General features: G+C 46.0%; 3 protein-coding genes across 3 annotated transcripts in view; 1 reads left to right on the plus strand and 2 right to left on the minus strand.

The window, feature by feature from the left end:
* Positions 1-328, minus strand: part of T265_00776 (hypothetical protein) — a gene marked incomplete at both ends in the record, with an annotated part of 6,150 nt that extends 5,822 nt beyond the window's left edge. The window contains 2 exons of the mRNA XM_009164648.1: positions 22-164; positions 262-328. Coding sequence (XP_009162912.1) covers positions 22-164; positions 262-328 — 210 coding nt within the window. The remainder of the gene's footprint in view (positions 1-21; positions 165-261) is intronic.
* T265_00774 (hypothetical protein) overlaps positions 1-10,869 on the plus strand; it is a gene marked incomplete at both ends in the record, with an annotated part of 18,831 nt that extends 7,962 nt beyond the window's left edge. Inside the window, 2 exons of the mRNA XM_009164646.1 lie at positions 8,074-8,244; positions 10,327-10,869. Of these exons, the coding sequence (XP_009162910.1) occupies positions 8,074-8,244; positions 10,327-10,561 (406 nt within the window). The remainder of the gene's footprint in view (positions 1-8,073; positions 8,245-10,326) is intronic.
* A 5,225-nt stretch (positions 10,870-16,094) lies between these two features.
* T265_12632 (hypothetical protein) overlaps positions 16,095-17,638 on the minus strand; it is a gene marked incomplete at both ends in the record, with an annotated part of 36,767 nt that continues 35,223 nt past the window's right edge. Inside the window, one exon of the mRNA XM_009164714.1 lies at positions 16,095-16,713. Coding sequence (XP_009162978.1) covers positions 16,445-16,713 — 269 coding nt within the window. The remainder of the gene's footprint in view (positions 16,714-17,638) is intronic.

Raw genomic sequence — 17,638 nt, forward strand, 5'->3', positions numbered from 1 at the left:
TGCTTGCTTCAGAGTGCGGACATTGAACGCGGCCAGATAGAGTGGGTGTCGAGGCTTGAGGACTGATTTGGAGATTCCTGAAGATGTCGGCACCATGTGACGAGCAGATGCTGCACGCAAAACCGATGCATGACGAACGGAGTCATCAGTCCTAAGTGCTGGGCCTACAAGGAGAGAGTTATTAATGGGGTGGGGAGGGGGAAGAAAAAGCATGTGAAGGAGAAAGAAGGGAAGCGTCAGCAGTAGCCTGTTTTCGCTTACCCGCCCTGCTGTATGCAGCAAGTAAGGCGACCCGGCTGATGGCACCACGCGATGGCCGATGTGGCATGAGTTTATTTGTGTATGTGCAATTCATGGTTGTACGTGGGCTGGGATACTGCCAGGGCGCCCACACCTAGAGAGGAGGACGATTAGGGTCCTCAACCAAAGCCTTTGGCTCAAAAGCCTAACCGCAAGGCAGCGGTTTTTGGCGGGAAATGCAAATGTATTACCATTTCTACGGAACGAGTCACCACATGTTCCAACCCCCAACCTGGAGGGCCGGGAGACTGTGTTCGTCAGACCTCTAACCACTGACCAACCTGGTATGAGAGACTGTGAGTGTCGCGGGACACTCTCCAGTATGGCTCAATGGATCGCTGAGTTGCGCAAACCATCGCACCACGGTAAGGTCTAGTCTCTTCGTGACGGTGCTTAGCCCCAATTGGTGGTCGTTTTGGGTTGAGTCCGAGGGGCATGGGCAATGGAGAGCACCCGTTTCAGCTATGTGTCAGTCACATGCTGTTTATTTGCAGTGCTGACTTCCGGAACATCGGGAACTCTTGACGACATAGTGCCGACCAACGAACCAGCCCCGCCAGCTACCGGTAGTGACCCGACAACTGCCTGTCACCTCTTCTGCAGTACCTGCATGGGCTCGGAACGTACAATTCGAACAACAATTCAGCTTGCCACCTGCTGCCTCCAATCGGGAATGCCGGCCTGCAGCAGAAAGGTGGGCTCTGAATATGGACTCGAATGTGTACATCCCTACTCAAGCGTCCTCGAGCTCCTCATCTGGACGAGCTTCCACCCACTTTATGCAGTCGGTACCGCTCAGGCCTGTTTGCGTCTCTCTGAGGGGAAGAACTTTCTAGTCTATTCATGTTTATTCGGAGGAAATCAACCGCCCCGGACAACGGGTGAGTCGACAATACTGTTCATTTTCAAAAAGGGTACTCGCAGTGAATGTAATCCCCACAGAGGTGTCAGTTTGACTCCCGTTTTAACAAGGTTTCTGGTTTCATTGATTCTTCGTCGTCTTACCACAGCGCGCCAAGATTTGAACCGTGAGCATAAAGTGGGATCTCGATCGGATAAATGCTGCGTCCACCACTTCTTGACACTGTCAGGTGTCAGCGCAACGCCTTATGTACAGACGACCCACAATATTGGTGTTCTTTGGCCCCAAGGGTTCGTTCACTGCTGTCGGTCGGTCATTGCTGTTAACCACACTTGCTTAACAGGGTATTTTCCAGAAGTTTGTGAACTTAATCCGTTGCGTCTGTTCGAAAGGTTACAGTGAGCTCTCCAAAAGCTTTCCTACAAAAATGGTGGTCTGAGAAGGATATCCGTTCCATCCATTCCCGTTCATTTTCGTCAGTTAAATAATGCGGTGAGCACTGTTTAGATCGTTACGGGTAAGAAACTTGTTGATCTGGGGTACAGGGACGACATCGTCCTCATCTTTGAAGACGGAGACGAAGCGAAAACCCTGGTAAGAGATGGATGGATCATACGCTTACATTACTCCAAGTGCTTGGGCAACGCCACGTATGCCGATGACAAGTAATGATCATCCTCACAGATCTTTGGACTATGGATAGATTGTCCTTTGTAGGTATTCATAGCCAAATATCGATTACCTTGAAGTCCGTAATTTCTCATGCGCTGTATTCCCATACCTGCACTCGGTTTAGGTTGTACAGTGAACTGTCCTGAATCTTCTGAGGAGCTGTCCGGGTTGTCCATGCCTTCTTTTCATATCTGATTTTGTCGGCGTTACTGTGAATTACAACTCCAGGTAGGGAAAATAGTGGACCCGAACTATGCAGGTGACATCGTTGTTTGCCTGAAGTAATAATAATCATTCAGCTGGAACACCCTTTAGGTGCCTAGCTACGATGCCACCCGAAGGAAGCACAAGTACGGAAATACTGTCAGCTTAGCCAGGCCTAGACAGAAGCAGTCGAGATGCGGAGGTTGGGTTTGAGCCACAGACTGTTTGTTCCGATTTCCGATTTGCGCAAAGTACTCAGTTGGGACACCAGAGTTGGTACAGTTTTTCTGTATGTCTTGCACCTCCCAGTTATAAAGTCTTATTCAGGATTCCCCATCATCTTGTACAGAATGAAGAACTTGAGTTGATCGATCGGTCCACGCATTATGGCAACCGCATAGGCCAAATGAAATCAGTGCGTTGGCAGCGTACGCCAACTTGCGTCGTTTATAGTGTCAAATAAATCTGTGTACAGGGTTATTGTAACAGTGGTCTTACTTAATGGTTGTGAGATTTGACCTTTTTGATCTCAGGAGCGCAGTTATCGTGGCGCAGCAACAGTTATCTGGCTGCGTCAGATACAACGAGTTGATGCCTAATCAAGTACTTGAAAGCTCATCCGAATCGTTGGAACAGTCAAAGTGACTGGCAGTTTGTTTACCTCAAACCTCCTCTCTGTGATTTTCACTTTCAGTACTGCTGTTGACCTGTCCGAACTGCCTGAGATGGTTCATTCCACACGGATAGGGGCAAAAAGTTAGATACCTCCCATCTCCTTAAACAGATCGGGCGGGAATTCATCAGGAACTGCAGGTCGGTAGTGATTGAAGCTGAAAAGTCATTGGTCTGTTTCTGAAGCGGTTGGGGGTTCCAGGTTCACCGTTCAGGGTTTGGTTGCGATTAGTGAATCCGCTTGAACAGTAGCAGGTGACCCTTTGAATTGTTGTTGGAAGTCCTCAGAGCAACGATTCGGGTATTGTCCTCAACAAAAGCTTTTGGCTCAAAGTCTAGCCGAAAGTTAGCGGCTTCTGACGCAAGACCACTTGACCAGTCTCCACGTTTAGTGAGTCTCCAATCCTCAGCTTGGTGGACTAGAAGGATGTGTTAGTCAAACTTATACCCAGCTTGGTATGAGTGTGTCAAGCACACACCCCCGTATAGCGCAGTGAATTATGGTGTGATGTATGAACGATCGTGATCTTCGTTACAGTCGCACTGATGAGGCCCGACCTTGAGCTGTCACGCTGTCCTGGTGTCCGTGCTGCAGTGGGCTATACTGACTGGAGCACGGTTTCTAAAGGTTCAACTTATGGGGAGCAGCCTGACAAAGGACAGCAAGTCTCCGAACTGCGAGAAATAGTATTACGAGGTGATCGAGGGGTAAAGCTGTACTGCCCTTAGCGGTAGGAGTGTGAAGGGGTGTTTTCTCCAAGCGACCACCATCTACATATTCTTATGGAATCAGTGATGCTACATCCCCCCGGGGAAGGACGGGTTAGAAAGCCACACACTCCGGTCGCCCAATGGTTGACCGTGACCACCGGCACACTACTCAGTATACTTTTCGAATCAAAGTGTCCGGTGGTTGGTCAGATATCTGTTAGTCAACCACCAGTAAACACACCCGAGCTACCACTATTTCGACACTGAAAAACAATCCGACGCTGCTCAAAAGGTATCTGCTGTGCGCTGCCGAATTAGGAGTTGGACAGTAATGCCTTGTTCCTTGCGTTCTGGAACCATGCCAGCTCGCTGCAGCCAAGTGGGTCAGACTATTGAGTTATTGACTCCGTAAAGGGTCTCCCAAGGAAGCCCTAACAACTGTTGCCTCGCGGTTCAAACTTCTGAGTCAGAGTCTACCGGGAGGGTCCCTGAACAAAACCCTACATCCTCCCACTACATTGTGGGTCAGACTTTTGAGTCAAGGGCTCGAGGTTGGAAAACTCAACCACACCCAACTTATTCGGCTTAAGCGGCCGTGAAGTATCATTCGCCCTTGCAGCTTTTCACTCACTGACCCTCTCACACACCACAACCATCGAATGATGCAGTTGGATCCCACTTCCCAGTCCCATAGCCATTGTTACCTGTTACCATTGCCCAGAAAAGTAAAACAAAATAATCGGCTACTGACCTCAAAACACCTGATCCAAGTTGCAGCCGTCAGTGCCCAACTGGGCAACAGGCGTCTCTTGCTGAAATATTGCTTTCCTTCTTTGTTGATGTATACTGTGTCTCCGAAACACTCGTGCAAGACCCCATCCAGGTCGCACACCTCAAGTCGCTTAGGACGAGCTCAAATGTTCCACATTTCACTCTTGCACATCTAGTGATTTTGACGCACTGGCTCGCAGTACCTACGGTGTGGAAATTGCGCTCAGCTCTAAAGCTGAAGGTGCTCTGCTTGACTGGATTCCAGTAAACAATCGTCTTTGTGCTGTGCGGTTGTTTGGCTCAAGGTCAATGCAGGTCGATGGGGCAAATGGTGCTTATTTGCCGTATCATTAAACTCCCCAACAGACTGCAGTTCTGAGACAGAAGGATGGGTTTTATCGAAATCAATCGCCACTTCTTCATTCAGCGAAAAGGTCGAATATAATAATCCTAGCGGGTGATATAAATGGGGAACGACTGCTTCAATTGTATGCTGGTCAACTTTTTCTGGCCAGCGCTAACTTGCAGCGCAAATACTGACATTGAGTTACTTGGAGGCTACAACCGGAAGACAGTCATTTACTCAATTGGACCATGTTGACTATCAGTTGTCGATGGAGAATCTCAATCTCGTTCCTTCTGAGGTACACAACTTGACTCTGATCATGCGGTTGTGCGAGCTCGGTTATCACTTCAGCTTCCGTCTGCAATGCGCATACCGAAGCAAAACAACTCCATTTATCAACTATGACAATCTTCGATAGGCCAAGAGTATCGAGCTGGTCTGGCTAGAAATATGCTTGAAACTCAGTCTTGTGGATAACGAAGACTGCTTGGAGGTTGAATAGAAGCGAGTTAAAAAGCTATGCTCTCAGGTTCCAGAACTGTTTGTCCAGGCCATCCGATTTGATTGAATGAACACTGCATATCGCGGAGACCAGTAGGTGTTTTTGCTGCCAGAAAGAATATAACATCAGCTAATGCCTGTGATGGCCCACGCAGATCTCTCAAACGCCGGATAATCAGGAGCTTGAAGGATGACGGAGTACGTCGGTGGATTGCTCAGGCCCAAAAGATGGGGAAGGCTTTCGCTGCAGGCAAGAGCCGCACTCTATTTCAGCCGATTTGATTAACTGGTCGAAAGAAGACAATCGTCACCGAAACAATGGGTGAAATAGCCGGTACGGAAATTCACTCTCAAAGTCGTCATTTTGAGCGATGGGTTGAAATAACGGTTCAGTGTTCTTATGTTCAGCTCTTATGTGCAACCACTGGAGAAGAACCCTGCGGAATTGAGTGGGACATCGACACCAGCCCGCCGTCAATAATAGCAATCCAGTGTGGAATACCAGTCCTTAAAAGCGAAAAAGCCTCTGGTCCGGATAGTCCACACCCCAAACTCTTCAAAGAAGTTAGTGGGATCCTGGTGAACCGCCTGATGACCATACTTTAGAAGATTTGGAACGAAAACGGAGTGCCGGACGAACACGGCTCGTCGACCGTCATCCCAGTTTTCAAGAAGGACGCAAGGATTTTACGCGGTAACCACCGTGGCATCAACTTGGTATCCATCCCATCTAAGCTGCTCTCTGGCATTATTTTGCGCAGGTTGGTCAATCACCGGGAGAGACAGATTACTGAAAATCAAGATGGGTTTCGCTTTGGCTGAGGACGCATCGACGACATCCCCACCTCAAGACAAGTTATTGAACAGCGCCACTCTTTCAAACGTTCTACATTTGTCGTCTTATTTGACATGGGAGCTGTTTTTGACTCTGTCGATCGTCAGAAACTTTGGCGGTGACTGGCGATCGAAGGTGTCCGTTTCGAACTTAAATCCCTTTTGAAGGCACTGTATGCGAACTCCTGTGGGTGCGCATGAGAATACAGCAAGTCTTTGCCTGAAAGCTTTTTTGGATATTTTTTCTTTACCTGAATCCACTAAGTCCAGTTGTGTTTGTGTAAAACATGGCTTGCATCACCCATCATTCCTCTTAAAAGAGTCGTTCGGCTGCAACACCCTTCCGGTGCCTAGCTGTCACGTCACCAGAAGGAAGCAGAAGGAAGGGCTGGAATACTCCCAGGTTGCCCAAGCCTAAACAGGGAAAGTCGAGATGCTTAAGTTGAATTTGAACCACGGCCAGTAAATTGGCGCTCTAAACACCCAGCCATCTCGCCATCCTCTTCAGTTTTGTTATTGATATGCTGCTTGAAATTTCCCTTCATGCGCCTGGACCTTTGGGGGTCGAAGTGTTCCCAGGACGTTGGCTCACAGGTATTGAGCATGCGGTATGTATAACCCTCATTTGTGTAAATCATTTAAAAATTAAAATCACTTTAACGAACTCTGCCGCACGGTTTGGCGTGCGCTTTACACATGCAAAGTGAAAACGGCTGTCACAGGACCGGATGAGATCGAACCTAAACTTCATGTCTGCAGGTGAGCCAATCGATGTGGTAGACAAGCTCGTTTACCTGAGCAGTCGTATTAGTCCCTCTGGACTAGCTGGAGATGAAATTACTTCTGGAATCTGAAAGGTCAGAGTAGCTACTTCCCAACCTATGGCACCAATATGACTTCAGTTTGTCTGTCAAGAACAGAGTTTACACTGCGGCGTTGCGATCCATACTGCTTCATAGATCAGAGACGTAGTTTCTACCCACAGAGGACACACGAAAGATGTCAGTGTTTGACTGTCGGTGTATCCGAAGCATTGGACGAGTTTGGTGGGAACATCGGATTAGCTATGTTTAGGTACACCAAATAGTTTTAGGAAGAGGGGACTCCCGTGACAGATGATTACTTACGCTACATAGGTTAAGCTGGTTAGGACATGTAATCCGCATGTCAGCGGACCTTTTGCTTCGAGCTCTTTACGACTAGCCTTGTACTGAATGGTAGTAATCGAGAGGTGAACAGTGTATAACCTGGTAACCGAAAATGAAAACATCAACCAGTAAAGTGAGTCGATTCGACGACTACCGCCCCCTGGATGGGGACCCCGGGACTCAACTCACCAATGGTTGATGACACTTGCAGAAATGGCTCAACCGCGCAGTCTGACGCGCGTGCGTCAAGCTAACGCCTTTAATACGTAGCTACACACTTCCCGAACCAACTGGACATACCATCGCATCCAAAGCTTGTTTGTATGTCCCACACTCTCCCACTTTCCGGTGACAGAAACCATAGCTGGAACCATTATACCTGTGCTACACCGTAGCCGATAAATTGAATTGAAATGACCCGCTGCTAGGCTCGAAAGTTACGTCCACAGTGTTCTTTCAGCTTTTTTTCATGCACAAAGGAACATCCGGAAGCAGGGGCACTTTATAATGTGACAGACTATTGTGGTTTCTTTTTTTCCGTGAACGTTACACTGTTTTTCTTATAAAGGTAGTCATTTCGTTGGGGAATTTTTAGGATATCGGTAGCTCGGTTTCATTCACTGGTAGTTGTTGAGATCGCTTTCCGTCTATTCCTCCAGCTAGGCAATTGATTCGCAGGAATTTTGCCACCATTGGAGGCACGTCGTCATTGCGCACTGATGATGTCTCCTCGAAAGGTGACGGAATGTCTGCAAGTCGATTGCGGAGCTTAGGAAACAGGTCAACAGCCGCCGGAGCAATTACCACTAGCCATTTCTTGGTGTCTTCGCACTGATACTTCAATGAACTCCGGTGGCGATACTGAAGCCACACGCCCTGTATCAAACTTTAGCGCTGATAGAGCTTAAATTTTATGTGCCTAGAAACCTGTGATTGTTTGCATCACTTTATTTCTTGTAATAGATGTTGACATAGCGGCAAACAGTTTGCTGAGCAAAATGCGATGACTTAACTTACAAAAGTATCTTTTGTACACCCAAATCCTGTGACAGATTCTTTCCTGGAGCATGTGAGCATTGGGTTGCTTTCCCTAGTAACCTCATCTACCACGTCTTGCTGCGTTCAAAGCTATGTCCAGGAGTGGAGCGACAAAGTGAGATTGTTTCCACCGCGTCTTTTGCTGCTGGAATCCCGGGACTTACATCTGATTCTGACCGCCACCGGTAGGTTGCACAGCAATGAGGTTCTTATTCTTGTTTGTACTCATGCTATTCCTTTTTCGGTTTGCTCTTTATCTGCTAGTCGGCTGCTTATGATACTTACATCAAGATTCTCAACAGGGCAATAGGCTCGCTCTTCTCTGTCCATTGGCTCCAAGATGCTTGAAGACAACAGAGGTATGTATCACTGATGTTAGGAACATCTGACCCCTGGTTGCGATGTCATGGAAAGAAGTGAAAATGGACGGTAATAAAGGCGCCACCGTTGCCCGAGTAGAGACCTCTGTTCCATTTTTTCTCACCACAGGAGACTTGCACTTAATTATGCTGGTTTCCATGGCGTGATTGATTTCTCACTGTGCCGATGATCCTCAAGGACACTTCTATTTAGTCTGGTCAAACAACGTCCCGATACGCGTTTTAACTTCACCACAGTGATTGTTGCCTCTATCCGGGATAAAGCCGTCGTGCCTAAGCTGCCTCTTGTGTCGCTCAATTTCCGTGACTCGAAGGCCTGCAAGAGAAACGGTAGATCACAGTCGGGTAATATCCGTTCTAATGTAATGGGATCTGAGTCAAAGCATGAAATCTAACAAGACACTTTTTGCAACACTGGCAATGCCATAGACTGACTTTTCCTTGGCCTTGCTTATTCGAATGTGTGTCCGGGTATTTGATACCTTCCCGCCGTTCCTTGAATCGCCCATGAACATCTAGTGACGTTATCCTGGACGGGCGCGTAACTAATTGGTAATTGCCTCAGTAAAGTGTTTTGTATAGAAATTATTATTATTATTAAGGCAGTTTTGTCTGCTCGTACTCTTTGTTCTACGGACTGATTAACGCATCCAATGTGGCCGGAAGACAATCCGACTGGAGGGTAAGAGGATGTGTACAGTGGGATAATTCAGCTTCCGGCGAAGGCGTTAGCTTTGGTGCAAGATCGGTATTGGCCACGTAACACAGTCATCTTTCAGGGTCACTAATCATTCGTTTGTCTTGTCCGACGATCCCCCCACTGACCGCCCCTCGGTCGTCTCCATCCTACACAAGGCTGGGTGAACAGGGCTCCACGAGGCAAACCGTCCTCTGGCATACGAAATATCTGGCCTCACCAGCGTAACCTGTGGAGTGTGACCAGCTAACCTATCGGGGAGAGTGAATTTTCTCGAAAACCATCTGACGTGCCTCAGCATTACTGGTAAGCTGTGGATGTGACCAGCTAACCTATCGGGGAGAGTGAATTTTCTCGAAAACCATCTGACGTGCCTCAGCATTACTGGTCTGATGTTTTCACCAGACCCACTCATTGGTTCACAGGCACTGATAGTTAGCCCAACACAGCTTCCGAAGATCTTACATACGCCGCGGCCACGTCTTTCATCTATAAAGTAGGACAGATCGAACCGTGGTACTGTACACTGTATCCTTGACGTCAAGCTAATGTCACCTCGTTGCCATAAATGTCGGAGGTTGACGAACGTTGCTCTGGCCTTCCCGATTTGGGAAGTGATTTCGTCCTTCACCGGACCGCCAGGACTTATTCATCCGCCAAGGTGAAGGTTCCAGTTGCCGCTTGTATATGTATGAATATTATCCAGAAATAACAGCAGAGTTAGCAGTTCGCTGAGCACGTCTCTCATATTTTCGCTTCAAACCCCGTGCCACGGAAAACAGCAGTGTGGGTCCGTTCTTGTACCTTATTGGGATTATTGGTCTCTTTCCACTTGACACAGTGTTTGTTCCATGAACTACTCCTCTGGATGGAGCTCTGCTTTTTTTCGAAACTGCAAATATTTTGCTGACCGTTCAGGTAGCGACACTGCCTCAAAGTCGGCACTAAGCGTAGTGGATATCTTTGCCCTTGTGGACCTCTGGTAAACAGTGACTGTCTGTCTAATATAAAGTAGGGCAAAGACATTTTGGGGTGACGGCATGTGAGGGTCTTAATTTTTCAGAACTTCTTTGGAGACCTCGTTGCCTCTGGAATGGTTTTGGTTAATTGTTGTTTTCCGTACGAACTCCACATAAGGTAAACCATATCGGACTCCACTTCCATCTCATACCTCATACTTCTGTATGTAGACGAATCGCTCTGAAAGCACTGAATGAGCGTCTGTTCACCAAATCAGCTACTTCCGAGGAAATCACGGAGTGGCCTGATCTGAACGAAACGGACGGGACTAACACATCGAATACGACTGGCGAGCACCGTGCAGAAGTACAATCTGTGGTGGTGGATTTGACAGCGGCGCCTTCCACTGAGGCAGGTCTCACAGATACACCCCCGGTCATCGAACAGACGGAGACACGTGGATGAGGTTGAGGTGCGCTGTGTATCGTACTGTTTGCACTGAGACCTTCGTGTTTAACTCGTGCCATTCTTATTTTTCACAACACATGTGATATTCCTTTCTTTGATTGTTTCGCTGAAGTTTCTTGTTCTTTTTTTACCCTACACTACCTCCGAAACCGATTGTGCTGTTTTTAAAGCCTGCAAATTCCAAGAAAGTTAGTAGGTCATCCGGTGATATGGCTGCAGATTGGGTACCGTTTTCTGAGGTGATCCTGTTGGAAATTTATTGTTATGTTGAGTGTCGTGTTGATCTCCAAATGCACCTACCTAACGCTTACCGAAACCTACGTTTGGTAATATTTCACCAGACAGCCGCGTCACTGAGTTACGGGTTCAAGTGAGAAACGATACAAAGCACGTCTTTGTTGGTCCATCTGTTAGTGGCTTAGGTAGATTGACGAAATCAGTTCCAAGGCCCTCGTGGACTGGCTTTTGGCGGATTGCGGTTCGGTGGTATAAGACAAGTCGCTTGGACGCCTGGTTGGTCTTTTTAGTGGCTCAGAGTATCAGGCGAGTGACGTTATGTGAATCCTATCGGATAGACATCATGTCGTGCAAACGACGTGTTTCTATCCGGTAGCCTAGCAGATAATGAGCTCGCAAATTCAATGTTTGTGTGCATAAGTTTGCGATATCAGGCAAGCCACCTCGATAAAAATGGGCATGACAGTGGAGCTTGACATTTTTGAATTCCAAGTCAGGAATGATGATTTCAAACACGCCTGGACACTTCACATTGAATACTTATCTTGCGGGCAAATCCATTGTTGGTAGATACAATAATGCGTCAAAACTAGCAAGCAGTGCTAACAGGCGAGCAACAGGAAGTAAGTCGCGTCGTTGATAACAAAACAGACCAGTGCCGTTTCTGATCAAGGACTGGCGCTCAGCTAAATACAAGTGTCATAGTGTTTCCGAGTGGAGTTGGATATTTTGATATCGTACATGAAGATCGTCTATTTTTCCCTTATTTCCACTATCCGTTAACAGGGGCGTTACATCTCTGAATTAATATAAGGCGATTAGTGTTCTGCTCAATAGTTGACTGTGATTCTTTTTGACTCAGTTATGGTAACAAACGAAACTGGCCGTGGGAACTACTAATCGGACCACCTTAGGCACAGCCCAACCGCAGTACCTACCACACATAAATAAGAGTGAATGGTGCTAATCATATTGATGACGAGCCATTTGAGCATTACCGCGCGTGTAAGCAATACTAACCGCACAAGTATAAGTAAATAAAGTGCGTGCAAGCACCACCATACGGATTATTTTGACTAACGTGTGAAAAAGGACTGGTTAGTGGAATGCTGTGAATTGCAACCCCGGCGAAAAATGTAACCTGCTAAGTCCTAACCATTAGTTTACAGGCTTTTCAGCTGATTATCCTCTTTGTTTCCCGTACACAACGCCTTACCTTGCGTGAACAGTAAAACCATAAGGGATAAAATGCACATTCGTTGAAATAATGGCATGGCGTGTGTTTTTCAGGTGCGTTATCCACCTGAAAAGAAGCAATATCCAAAAGGAATCGTAATGCATCCTTTTCACGGTTATCTGTGAAGAGGATTGGTAAGCACAAAAATAATCGCTCCTTTGCCGTGTTGTTTTGGCTAGTCAAAACGAGCTGATCACTGATAGGTTGACAAGCACTTGCTGGAAGCCTAAATCCCAAGGTTGAGGGAGACGGGAATCTGCTGGTAGTTTGAAGAGATTTGGGGATTTTTGTGAAGATTTCATCTTGTAAGCGAAGCCAATCTATGCTGAGAAGCACTGTACGGCTGCTAGTTAATCACACTGCTGATCAGCTGCTCGTGTTCAAACTACTAGCCAGGGGGTCACGGGTTCGAGACTCTGGAGTTTCGCGAGATACGTACTGCTGATGATTTCCAATAAGGAGCAGTTCTTCTCAGCTTTTCAGCATAGATTGGTTTTACTTACAGAACGAAATCTCTACGAAATGTCGTAAATCTATTTCAAAATTTGGACCAAATCATGTTGACGGTGCTGAAGACCTCCCGTGAAATGCGGTGTTGCAAAAGCGCAATGTTTTTGGCTGTCCATGAAAGCATTCCGATCCTTATATCCGTAATAAAAAATCCTCGTAAGACTTGAAACGTAGCTCGATGTCGTTTGCACTGGCAACGTGTTGTCTATACGCATCAGGGTTCTCCAACTTTTGTTGGCTAGAATCCATTCTAAAGGAATTTGCTATCATGAATCCTATTGACTTCAACCGTGGATTAGAAGGCTCCCATTCAAGTCTACCAAACGTCACAGCTGATTTTGACGATCGTTAAAATACTGTCGGGCGGATAACAGGACAATTAACTGATGGGTTTGCGCACACTCAATATCTCGATCCGCTGATTTATTTCGGTGACCATCGATACATGTGAATAGTATTCCGTAATAATATAATAAAGCGACTCATTTTCAGCGCTACCCTCCAACCTCATGCAGGTCAAAAACATCAACGAAAAGCAAAGTGCACGTCGATCGACGCAAATGCCATCAGTATCAACGTCTGATAGATGTCCTCACCCTAAGTTTTGTTCATTCACAACATTTTCCACATGTCCACACAAGGTATCAGTATGACCTCCGATGATTTGGAGCTTCGCTTCCTTTAGAAAACCCTCGATAGTGTGCTAGAGCCAGGAACTTTGTCGCCATGTTCGGAATTAGGTAGACGGTATTTATCGTAGCTGCCTGTAACTCACTACCGTCGTCATGTACGGTGAAATTACACGCCCTCGCTCGTCTTCGTCATAGCTTTCACTGTTTCTTTTCAATGCTCTCGAATCCGGATACCAGGTCATTGAAAGGAGGTACTTTCAATCAAGTAGATATTTTCAGCGTTGATTCGTTCCTTTGAGTAGCTAATCCCTCTTCTACGGCAGTGAAGCATCGGTAGTGAACACTGATGTCATGCTGTCGATGATGATGATGATAATTCCTCTTGTCCTTGAGTTCAAAAACTCGAAACAGGGGAAAACCGAGAGCTAATTATTTGTACCAGAAACTGAATTTGGAGGATAAGATACTTCAACTAGTCTGTTTGGTTTAGGAATTTAAGCCCGCTGATGACTGTAGTATGTTCGGCTTAGGACAAACTGTCTTTACTGATTACTGAGGGTTGTCACACGCTCTCCAACCAGGTAGGCGTGTGCTAGTCTTGCTGGCCTTTGCAATTGAACTGCTCTTCAGAAGCAACCGTTACTGATTCCGGTTCTCCAGTTCCACCGAGGTTTCGCAGATCTCAGCTGCTTTAGCAACCCTCCAGACATTTGAAGCGCATGGGCTAACCGGGGTGCACCGCAAATTTGAGGGAATCTTTAACAGAGAGTGCATCTGGGCTGTTACTCTTGTGCACATTTGCTTGGTAAGAATAATGGGCGAAGTGATCTGTGTTTAAACAACCGGAACTTTTTACGTCCTTTTTTCGAATCGTAGTGATGGGGATTGTCATGTCTTTGGTCGACGGTGTTTTGGTGCCAGAATCTATAAAGGGACAAGACGACAGTGCTAGAAGCTTTACTCACTTACCTTGTGGGTGACCTCAACTGCAGAATAGGGACGGAGACGTACGGTACTTCCAAATTAAGTCAACTTAGCGACAGCTGCGGATGGAAAGATGTAAGTTATTTTGAACTCGGTCTGGTAGGATATTTTTAGATTTTGCATGTTCAAATCGCATCCAGCACAGTTTGTTTTCGTTTCCAGAATATTGACAACTAAGAGTCAATCTGTCCTCATACTCATTATCGACCGACTTCTCATACGGGAAAACTTTTCCCACATGCCCGCGGAGGATTTTCTGTAGTCAGTCACAAGGTCGGAATAGGAGTATTATATTTGATAAACCTTGTTCCACTCATTCGATGTGGAGAATGGTGTAGAATACTACGCATCGAACGGGACATTATGTGGCGGTCGCACTTGTCATCCACTCTTGAGCGGATGATGGACTTGCTGCGGTGCGGAGTCAGCTAATCTGATTTGAGAACTTCTCTTCCACCACCCCCTGTTTATATTGTACGATCACAGATTTTGTTGAAGTTCTGTGGTGTTGAAACTGTTCTGTGTGATTACGCAACCCGGCGTCAGCCAGTTAGCCCAAATTGTTTTCCCAATTTGGTACATGTGAGCTAAATGTTTAACCATGAGTTCAGTCTGCCTGAAGTTTTCTTTCAGACTCCAATAAATGACGAACAGTTTCAGTTTTGACTTTTGCACTTTTGGGAGTCATCTATGAGTTAATACATCGATTGTACACCACATTCCAAAAAAAGAACACAGCCGTCATGACCATGACAACTTTCGGCTAAGGTGATTGATGCAATTATTCAAAATCATACCGGTGAAAGAAATGGATGCATTCGTCTCATCTGTCGGCTCGTGCCTTTACACCAAAAGTGAATAGCTTGTTTCATTGAATTGGACGCAGAAGGTATTCGAGAGGACTTAGCATTGTCATCCAAACAATTCACGGAAGAAGTGCTATTGTACGATTTTCACGTAATCGTAATGTTAGGGTTTGTTTATGGACAGGGCACTGCCTGTTTTTCAGTCCCGAGTGGAAAGCTTGCTTAGAAGCAACCTTTCGTAGTTTTTGGATGAGGGGCTAGCACGCAAGATAGTGGAGCAAAACATGAGGTCCGCAACTTACTGCCATCTGGTGGTCATGCGGTCTTTAGATGACATAGTCATCGTCAAATTGAAAAATTTCAGAACTACAAGACTTGCTAACTTGGGACTTGCTCGGTGATAAAGACGTTAGTTAAGTGGCTGAAGGTTCTGGCCGAAGGTTTTGGAACAGATGACAACTGACCCATGGTAATAAGGATGGGGTACGACATTGAAAAGTTATACTAATGATGGGAGTGAAGTGTAATCACGTCCATGTATCGGGGAGGAAATCGTTGTGGTTCAACCACCTTATGCTATTACACGCCAATGTCGTTTACAGGACAATAAAACATTGACAAACATTCTGTTAACTGTACCATCACCTGTCTTCTTATAGGACAGGCAGTAGGTTGAAGCTCTAACATTTCATGACGCACATAAAACACACGTCGCAAGAAATTCGGAGGGATGAGCTGCCATTCTTCAGGCAACTCTTTAGGTGTTTATACACACAAATTGATTCTTTGAACAGTCTGCTAACTTCATTGAGTAATTAAGTATGGTGTCATGACAATCATGGAGTTCAGTTCATCGGTTAGCAAGTGACAATTATTCTAAGCGTTGATCTTGTTTTTACCAGCTGTTAACTTAATCAGACAACCATCTAACTAGTCAAACAATTGCTCCTGTTAGTCAATGGTAATCGCGGAGTGAATAATAAGCACCGAACAATCCTGAAAAGCTCTTTCCTGCTCCGACTATGCATCTACTCTAAGTAGTAAAACTTCCAAAATAGGCAAAATAAGTGCAGTTTCTTGAGTTTACCACGAACTAAAGGCAACCCCAGAGAGAATTGAATGAAGTGGCTCTGAAGGATTCTTTGTTGGAATGAACTGCTGCGATTATCATAAGAAATAAACAGCAACATGGTCTTACGCCTAAGTTATTCTGTTTGGCTCCTCCAGAAGGGACCATTCCTGCCGGTCCCTTTAGTAGTCGCTCCACGGCGACATTAGCCACTGACGAACATCCAACTTTGCTCGAACTAGAAGAAAGGTCTGCGTAACACACAATCAAATAGATTAAGCCTCTTTCGAGGATTAACCAACCGTTGTTGCCATTGTGGATTGCTGATTTAAATGAGATCGACATTCGAGTCTTCTCTGACGTATTACGTAAGCAGCTGCACTTAAAAATTGACAGCCAGGAATTCTATTTGGGTTTACGATAGGAGGGTGAGTTCTGCTTTCCATAAGCTGTAGGACTTTGGCTGTTCTTCAACCTGCTTTCAAATTTAGAATGCCTCTTGGAAGGGCTGTGAAAAACATCATCCAAGGCACCAGGTAGCGCTCCAGTTGAGTTTTGTGGAGGTGTATTTGTGTCGGATGGCGCGGTTCCTAGACCGAAGCATGTTGAGTGAATGTTGGGACCAAGTGTCGTTGATACGGAGCATGCACGATTGGCTCCGGAGCTCAAAGCCGCTAGGAAAGATGGAAAAAAATTTTTAGAAAAGGACGCTCCATATTTTAATGAAGTTCAGGAAAGCATTCATTACTTTTGGTTTTACAACAGCCAAAAGGATTATGAACATAGACGTGCCGTACGTCGCTCAAACAAATAATTCGTTTACTCAATTTTTTTGCGGCGTACCGGTGAATTTTTGAGATGAGCTGATAAGGTCAAAATATGCACGAAATAGTTATGTAGCCATTTTGCGTAAAAATCGATCTTGACCGTCAATTCTATATATGTGAGCATGGATTATAAAAGTCCCACAACCATCCACAACTATCCAAAACTGCCTAGCACGTTTCAGGCGTCCGTGGCGCTGCCTGAGTGAGAAGTTCTGATAGCTAGGCCAGTCGATCGACTCAACCAGGGCAGTTACTGGGTCGTAATCCCAGCTGTCGGGCAAACTAGCTCAGGCGTGAACATGTTCGCCCGTTCAGACGTGGAAATTCAGATGCGTCCAACGTGCGCTGGTGGAGTTCTGGTAACGCACACCTCACATGTCAGGTGTCCCAAGTTCAAGCCCCGGCACTACCAAGTATATGCACTACTGATGGGCTTTGATGAGAGCGCAACTGGAGTTCAGTGCTTTCCAGCTTTGGCGCGGACTCACCAGAAGAAATTGCAGCGGGACAGTAGGATGACATTTAAAGAAGAGTGGTGTAAAAATGAAGTCTACATATGACTACTTCAGTTGTCGTCCGTTCAGGCCAAATTTTATTGGGGTCATTTTGCTACAAAAGTCTTGTACCTAAAAGTGAAATACACCTGTTTTATATACTGTTTAAAATGGGTGTAGTTAGAGCTTGTTCCAGTGTGATACTTAGTCGTCATAGGCGATCGACGAAAGTTCATTTGCGCCCCAAATATAGATCGATACTAAAATCTAAGAGTTCG

This window comes from Opisthorchis viverrini (genome assembly GCF_000715545.1).
Source record: "Opisthorchis viverrini unplaced genomic scaffold opera_v5_8, whole genome shotgun sequence".
NCBI classification, from domain to species: Eukaryota; Metazoa; Platyhelminthes; class Trematoda; order Opisthorchiida; family Opisthorchiidae; genus Opisthorchis; species Opisthorchis viverrini.